The 8682-nt window shown below is 40.3% G+C and overlaps 1 protein-coding gene across 1 annotated transcript; it reads right to left on the bottom strand.

Moving 5' to 3' along the window:
• Positions 1–589: 589 nt before the first annotated feature.
• LOC141353331 (uncharacterized) lies at positions 590–2341 on the bottom strand. The gene is made up of 7 exons (XM_073859865.1): positions 1963–2341; positions 1571–1641; positions 1320–1496; positions 1204–1253; positions 1057–1134; positions 926–967; positions 590–856 (listed from the first exon to the last, which is right to left on the bottom strand). The coding sequence occupies exons 1-7, from the start codon at positions 2121–2123 to the stop codon at positions 632–634; spliced, it is 804 nt and encodes a 267-aa protein (XP_073715966.1). The 5' UTR covers positions 2124–2341; the 3' UTR covers positions 590–631.
• Between the last annotated feature and the right edge of the window lie 6341 nt (positions 2342–8682).

Consider the following 8682-nt stretch of genomic DNA (forward strand, 5'->3'; position numbering starts at 1 on the left):
TTTGCATTCTCAGGTGAGTTCTCTGGTGTGCTGCTGGGAGACAAAGGCTATGCCTGTGAAACATTCCTAATGACTCCGCTTGCAGACCCCCAAACCCCAGCACAGCAAGCTTACAATCATGCCCATGCCAAAACCAGGGCTCGAATTGAAATGACCTTTGGCCTCCTGAAATCACGATTTCAGTGCCTGTACCACCTGAGGGTCTCCCCAGACAGAGCATGTGATGTGACTGTTGCCTGCACAGTGCTGCACAATATTGCCACCCTACGAAAAGAGAGGGCTCCCAGAGTTGCTTTGCATGTTGATTGGGACAATGCTGCCATCTTCCCAGATAACAGAAACGGCAGACTGGTCAGGGAACAATACATTGCCAATTATTTCAGTTAATTTAGCCCATAATAAAGAAAAATGAATATAACTTTTTCATGTGTACATGCATTTTATTTGGCATCAGTTCCACACACTGTGGTTATGTTCCCAAATTCTAGTTCCACTTCACTGGACCAATAACTATAAAGTGTACTTGACATTCATAAAACAACACAAGACCACAATGGTTTTGGATTCTTTCTTTTATTATTTTACTGTTATCACTTGTCAGCTTGGAGCTTTGGAGAGAAAAAAATTAAGATTAATACATTGTATTACAGTCATGGTTACAGTGTGAACTGAAGTCACTTACTTCTCTTTCTAGTTTCTGGATTTCCAGTTCTAGTTTCCTAAGTGTCTTGCGTTTAATTTGCATGTCAAGGTCCATGTCCTGCAGCTTTCTTTTGTTCACATCAATCTTGACTTCTGTCAGCTCGATCTGTCTCTTAAGATGCGTCGTGTAGAGAGATCTGACAGTTTGTGAATTCTGTGAACACCTTTTAGTTAGCACATCAGATTTTTTGCGTAATTTAAATTTACTTTAGGCAATACTCACTATGTTACCAGGCTGCTTATCAGGCAGTCCAATGTCAGTATCCTGTAACAAGTGATTTTCTATTAGTACCACTTCCCAGACTTCTTATGCATTATGAAGTAAAAAATGTGGCCACAAAATTGACATGATACCTCGAGCCTTCTGGAGTCCAGCGACACGGTCTCATCATCGGCAGAAGTGCATTCCACTGCTGTAGATGTGCCTTCTCTCTGCCATATTCAATACTTGTATTGATATTTTTGACAGGACATTGCAAGCCTATGATAGAGAGTACTCACCGGCGAATCATAGTCTGGTGGCTCCAAAAGTGTAAGGGTGTTACCAGATGCTGCAAAGTCACACAGTCCATATTACAAAATATAAATTGCAATGTTTTTTATGTGCAATAATGTACCTTGTGTGAAGAGGCCAGTATCCCTTGCTGGGCCAGAATCAGTGGCTGTCCCTCCCTGGATCCCTTCAATCACTGGCTTTCCTTTATTTAAATCCAGGGCCAGCTCCTCTGCTGTGGTGAAGTCTTGGGTAGGAGGGCCACCCCCCGTACCAGATATATGACTTTTCTTTTTAATTGCTTAAATCAGCAGAGACAATAAAATGTCAGCAAACACGTCACCTACTTTTTTTTTTTACAAACGAGTCACTTACCAGCCTGCAAAATATTCTTGTATTTAATCTTGACTTGCTGCCAAGTCCTTTTTTGGCCAGACATGTTTGTTCTTTAAGAGGAAAACATAGATACAAGTGATAAAATTCTTAGATATATAAAATAGAGAAAAATAATGTGATTATAGATTGCATCGAATCAATTAGAAAAAAACTACATACAAATAGATAAGAGCAGAAATATTAAACAGATTACAGACATAAAAGAAACTAAATAGATTAAATAAGTGATTGCAATTATTCTGTTAACTGCATGTCCACTGCTAACGTTTAATGCAAAGTATACAACTTTTGTGGAAATGACAAGTAACTCATTGAATTTTAATTATGAGGGTTTCAGTGGAGCACTGGTTATTTAGATTAACGTTACTTACGCATTTAATCGGTCCGCTATTGTTTGCCAGGCATTCTCTCTTTGCTTTATTACAGCAGCTGTATTGCCTTTTTTACATATTATATGTTTTACTTCTTCATACATTTCCATAAGAAGCTGTTGCTCATTAGGTGAAAAGTATGCCGCACGGGTTTTTTCCATTTTTGCATCAATGATTCTGTGATCGATTTCGTTGTCTTTTTAAGAATGCCGTGAACGTGCATTTATCCAAACTATATACACCTGGCTTGACATATCCGCGCGTTCTCATCCTGGCTCAGCAAACGTGCAACGGATTAAGCCAGGATGCGCTGATTAAACTAGGTCAAGCCGCGACTGATCTGTTAGCTTGGCTTTCGTAATTCTACTTTTGTGCAATACCCCTCGGATCCTGGATAGCAAAACATGGGATTTCCAAATCTGGATCAAAATTCCAGATTAAATTTTTTGAACAACTGCCCCAATCTTACTAATGTTTTGACCAACACAAAGTGAAGATCTGATCCAGATCAAAACCTAGATTGGATTTTGTGATCCAATCCAAATTCAGAATCCATTATTTTGTTTTGAACAACCCATTTTGAAATTTTTATCTAATCCGATAGCCGAAATCCAAATGGATTACTTTTGAACAACTGAGGGGTATTGCACAAAAGCAAGATAAGGGATTAAGCTGGGATTTTCCAGTTATCCTGGCTGAATTTAGCCCTGACTCGGTTGCATGAAGGGAGGCTAAATTCATCTTGATGAAGTTACTATGGAGATTTACTCTTTGCAGCTAGCCTGCTCCAGAGCAGGCTAACAACCAGGCTAAGATTAATCCTAGTGATTAATTCAATTCAAAGAACTTTATTAATCCCGGGGGGACATTGCTTTCATGTTAAAATTATAGAAAAGAAAGAAATGAAAAAAAGAAAAGAAATAAAAACATAATTATATGCCCATCAATGATTTAAAAATTAATAGATAAGAAATGTAAAAAAATTAATTGAATTAAATGAATTGTCCTAGCACTTACAAAGAAAAGTTATAAAGCCTAATGACCACAGGTGTAAAGGATCTTCTAAAATGCTCAGTTAGGGTTAGGACTTCTCTGGTCGGCCAGCATCCTATGTAGTGGGTGAAAGGGATTGCTCAGAATTGAATTTAGTTTTGACAGTATTCTTCTTTCAGCCACAACATGAACAGAGTCCAGCTCTATAGGCTACCATGTACAGAGCCAGCCCCTCTTATTAATTTGTCCAGTTTATTTCTGTCCACCACCTTCATACCAATTCCCCAACAGACCACTGCATAAAAAATTATGCTAAACACCACAGACTCATAAAACATCTGCAGCATGGTATAGCAGACTATACCATTTCAGATTAATCGGCTAGTTCCTCTTTCAATCCTAGTAGATGTTCATGTGTTTTAGTCACTTCATGATCCTGCATTAAAATACTAGATATACTGTAATTTATCTAAGTATGCATACTGTTATTTTAGTGTTATTATGAAGACTGCTGTCAGGGGTTTGATGAATATATTTATTAATACAGTTGTTGAAATAAGAAATGGCAGATGAAGTTGAAAGGCGGTTTTAATTAAGTACATATGTAGACTAGCATTAAGGCATGAGAAATATCTGACTGAGAGGTACAGATTCTCAGGTGAAGAAATGTCAGTCTAGCACTGAAATCACTTCTACAAGATTGCAAGTAACATAAACAGATTAGTCCATAAAGTGTTACATTAGGGTAGTAGAACATGCATTATTTTCTGTTACAGCTTTCCCTGTTGTCATTGGATGCAGTGGACTGCACCCACCCCTGTGCCAGATATCTTTAATGTTAAAATTGTGATGAATGGTCCAAATTATTATGCACATGCTATTTTATTTAATAAAGTTAGTAAGTTTACAAATTGTATTTTAATCTCAATAGTTATATGACAGTGTGCATGTTATTCTAATTAAACACATAATTTGACATATTTAAAATGTCAAAAGATACTTTATTACTTAAAAAATATGCAAATTATGCTTTATCAAAATTCAGTGTGTTAAAATGATCCACAAAACAGATATCTGTCAAATCTGCTGCATGGACACATAATTAAAAACACATTGTAAATCAAATAATATATTTAACATATAGGTTACATATTCATATATGAGCATATTTTTGACATGACTTTAACTCTCCCATTCATTAAACTTGTAAGTCTATAGTTTCTGTCTTTATTTCACTTGAAGATGCTAGTATTACATCCCAGAGTTTATGTTTGAATATGAATTATAGTGCTGTCCACCTCACAGATCTTACATATATTGATGCTCTATAGAGAGGTCAGAGGATAGTATTCATACTGTACCTTAATTTTTTTCTTATTTCATGCCCACATGAAAATAGTCAGTGCTGCTTTTTTGGAGCATGCAATAATGAAGTATCCTGCATGAAAGTAAATTAATTTCAGAAGACATGATTCATTTTTCCCATGCCCATCTACATATCTTCCAGATGTCCTTTTGGCCCCCTCAAGGGACTTACCATCTTACTTCCCAATAGTCCAGTCCAAACCAGCCTTGTTTGAACATGGTGGCTATTCACAAACAATCCAGAATATACTATTCAGTGTTTTATAGCATGTCAATGAACACAACTGTTTGAAAACTTTATGAAGCTCACAGTAAATGTAGTATTTTTGGAAGCTTTAGTTTGGGGGTGGGGTTGAAATCCACTTGTATGCACTGAAGGATCCCATATTGAGGGCTTTTTAGCATGTTTGCTTTTTAGCAGTGGCATTTTTATTGTTGCCTTTTCCTAATATTTTCCTTAAAAAAAAATCTTCATTTGGTCAAATCCTGTACATAAATCTTATAATAATTCAATGATTTCTGTTTAGTTTCACCAAATATAAATTGTTATAGGAAATAAATAGCTTTTTTAAGATAATGCACACTTTTTTGCATCAAATACTGTAGATACACATAGTAGTAGTTAAGTGTTTGCAGTTTCATGATGAATTTTTATGAGTTTTATCAATTTTTGCATCAGTGATTCTGTGATCGATCCCGTGGTCTGTTTAAGAATTCCGTGAACGTGCACTTATCCTAGCTAGCTACACCTGGCTTGACATAGCTGCACGTTCTCATCCTGGCTTAGCAATCGTGCAACAGACTTAGCCAGGATGGGCTGATTAAACTAGGTCAAGCTGGGCCTTTTCTGTTATCCTGGCTTTCTTAATTCTACTTTTGTGCAATACCCCCCTGGCCCATGGTGAAAAATAACATTTAAGTTAAAGAGTTTAGATGTGTGAATTCCATAAAATAAGACATTATAATGGTTTGTGTGCTCAGAGGCTCCCCTCCTGTGGCCAGTGACGGTACTGCATATATTGTATTTTGTCCCTCGTTGCGTTCCTTACCGTAGCAGATTTGAGAGTCTTTGCTGCGGGTAGGTATGATTTTCAGGGCTCCAACTCATAATAAAATAATTGTGGAAATAATGTGGTTTTTGTGAACATCCTCGATGTGATTGATCACACACATGTATATGAACATATACTTAATAGATTTATTTTGTTAAAGCAACACTATGTAGTTTCCATGTAAAAATGACTTACAGCTCCCCCATGTGGTTGAAAAGCACAACAGTGCCTGGTATCAGATACTCTTCTGCAGGCAGGGGGAGGGGCGGGGCTGTGTTTCCTACCCTCCACCGCCACTTTCAGAGTGTGCTTGTAGCAGTTAGGAGGCTGCTCAGGTTGCAGCAACAGTACAATTTGTCCAGTTAAAAGTTGTTCTATCACTGAAATAATTTTAGAGACATTATTTAAAGGTAAAAAAACTACATAGTGTTGCTTTAAAATAGTTATTAGAGTGAAAATGTACTGAACCTTATTGTGTGTCACATGTGTAGGACTTATCTGTGTCTAAAGATACATTGAACAATTATAATATGAGTTGAGTGAATGTGAACTCTCTATCTTCTAGCTTTTATAAGGTCTGCAGTACTCAGGTCACCAGCCAGTTTTGATTTATATTTCATTTTTCTATCAAAGGTATGTTACCTTCATGTTTATTTCTGGTTATGATTTATCACATATTGTGTTATGTGCAAAAGTAATATTGAGTTACAGTTTCATGTTATACGATGTTACCATGTATTTTGTGTGAAAAAGACAAGTTTTATTACATGTAGCAGATTTGAGAGTCTTTGCTGCGGCTTTTATAATGTCTGCAGTACTCAGGTCACCAGCCGGTTTTGATTTATATTTCATTTTTCTATCAAAAGATAAAAACAAGAAAAACCAACCCCCACGTGTGAGTGTGTTCAATTTTGCATCCGTCACATCGGCAGATACTCAAAATCAAATGACTCGGACTCGGCCTCGAGGGCAAAAAAACCCTGATTGGGACATCCCTAGCCAAAAGGGTCCCATATGTGTTTTCTTATGCAAAACACCATATACTTATGACTTTTGTGGGTCCCACCTTGGACCTATATAAGAAACCTATATGGGAATAATTGTGTTTGCCCATGTTGGACCCATATGGTTTGGCCCAAAGGGTCCCATTTGTGTAATGACTTGTAAAAGACGGAAGCAAACGCAGGTGTAAAATGAAACAATGTTTATTAAATATAAACAAAGAGAGAGTATTCAATGTCAATGCGGAAGTAATCCAGTCCGGTGTTGTTGCTGGCAATGGTGACGATGACTACGGTGGAAGTTGGTGTTTTGAGTGCGACGTTGGTGGAGTGGTGAGCAGTGGTGAAATCCAGACTGACACGGAACATCCACACGAAGACGACGACGACAATACACATCCAAACTGAAACACGTAATCCAATGCACACGGAACAACCAAGCAACACGGAGACTGAGCAAACAATAGAATCTGGCAGGGAACAGAAAGTCAGGTGAGTACTTATGGAGATGATGTAATGATGAACAGCTGGAGCGAGACAATCAACACACAGGTGACAGGGATTGCTCTAACGAGCACATGGCAGGGTAAGTGAACAACACACACACACAAACATGACACGGAGGAAAACAATGGATTTTCCTACCGTGACAGTACCCCCTCCCCTAGGAACGCCCCTCGGCGTTCCCAGCCTGCTTTACCTGCTGATTGAATTCATCAATAAGGCGGTGATCCAGTATGTCCCGAGCAGGAACCCACCTTCTCTCCTCCGGACCGTAACCTTCCCAATCCACCAAGTACTGAAATCTGCGTCCCCTCCGTCTGGAGTCCAGAATACGGTTAACCGAATAAGTGGTCTCCCCATTAACGATACGAGGCGGAGGGGGAACCGGGGCAGGCGGATTAAGTCGGGAAAAAATCACCGGTTTAATTTTGGAAACGTGAAAGACGGGGTGAACCCTCCTGTACGCAGGAGGAAGGCTAAGACGCACTGTTACCGGATTAATGATCTTGGTAACAGAAAACGGGCCAATAAATTTGGGAGCAAGTTTATTCGAGACGGAACGCATCGGAATATTCTGGGTTGAAAGCCACACTCTTTGACCGACGACGTATCGGGGAGGCTTCGACCGGTGGCGATCGGCCTTGGCCTTGGTGCGTGACCTTGCCTGGAGCAGAACTCTGCGAGCTCTGGTCCAGGTGCGGTGGCACCTCTGGACTAGTGCGTTTGCGGAGGGAACCGACACCTCGGATTCAGTACTGACAAAATTAGGTGGTTGGTACCCTAAACTACACTTAAATGGAGACATGCCCGTAGATGACACTGGCAGAGAATTGTGTGCGTACTCCACAATTGAGAGTTGCTGACACCAGGACGAAGGATTCTTGGAAACCAGACATCGCAACACCCTTTCGACGTCCTGATTGGCTCGCTCGGTTTGACCGTTGCTCTGGGGATGAAACCCGGATGAAAGACTAACAGTCGCCCCTAGCAATTTGCAGAACTCTCGCCAAAATTTGGACACAAACTGGGGACCCCTGTCAGAGACCACGTCTGTCGGGAGGCCATGTATTCGGAAGACATGGTCAATGACAGCTACCGCTGTTTCCTTGGCTGATGGTAATTTGGGCAAGGGAATGAAATGGGTCGCCTTCGAGAACCGGTCCACTACGGTCAAAATCACCGTATTACCCTTAGAGGGTGGGAGGGCGGTAATAAAATCTAGCGAAATGTGGGACCAGGGTCTCGAAGGGACAGACAGCGGTAAAAGTAACCCATCTGGAGGACGATTGGAAGTCTTACCAACGGCACAAACCGAACAAGCCAAGACGAAGTCGTGGACGTCACGAGCCATACCAGGCCACCAAAATCGTTGCTTGACTAGAAACCTAGTTCTACTAACCCCTGGGTGACAAGCAACACTGGAACCATGACCCCACTGGAGGACGTCTGACCGTAACCCTTCCGGCACAAATAAACGGTTCGGTGGGCAGCGAGCCGGGGGCGTTACCCCTTCTAAGGCTGTCAAAACCTTCGATTCGACCTCCCATCTGAGCGCGGAGATAATGATTTTCTCCGGTAAAATGGGCTCGGGAGTAGCAGTACGATCGGAACGCTCAAAAAGACGGGATAAAGCATCGGGTTTGATGTTTTTGGAACCCGGCCGGTAAGAAAGTGTAAAATCGAAACGACCGAAAAACAATGCCCACCGAGCCTGCCTGGAGTTAAGTCTTTTGGCAGTTCTAATGTATTCGAGATTCTTATGGTCCGTCCATACAATGAAAGGTACACCCGACCCTTCAAGCCAG

Source organism: Misgurnus anguillicaudatus, chromosome 3 (assembly GCF_027580225.2).
Source record: "Misgurnus anguillicaudatus chromosome 3, ASM2758022v2, whole genome shotgun sequence".
In the NCBI taxonomy this organism is placed as follows: domain Eukaryota; kingdom Metazoa; phylum Chordata; class Actinopteri; order Cypriniformes; family Cobitidae; genus Misgurnus; species Misgurnus anguillicaudatus.

Bases quoted from the DNA above. Each gene is read 5' to 3' on its own strand.
- LOC141353331 (XM_073859865.1), bottom strand. From the start codon at position 2,123: ATGGAAAAAACCCGTGCGGCATACTTTTCACCTAATGAGCAACAGCTT. The intron at 1,135-1,203 runs GTGAGTACTCTC...TGAATATGGCAG, and splicing joins CACCAGACTATGATTCGCCG to AGAGAAGGCACATCTACAGC. The intron at 857-925 runs GTGAGTATTGCC...AGGTGTTCACAG, and splicing joins ATAAGCAGCCTGGTAACATA to AATTCACAAACTGTCAGATC.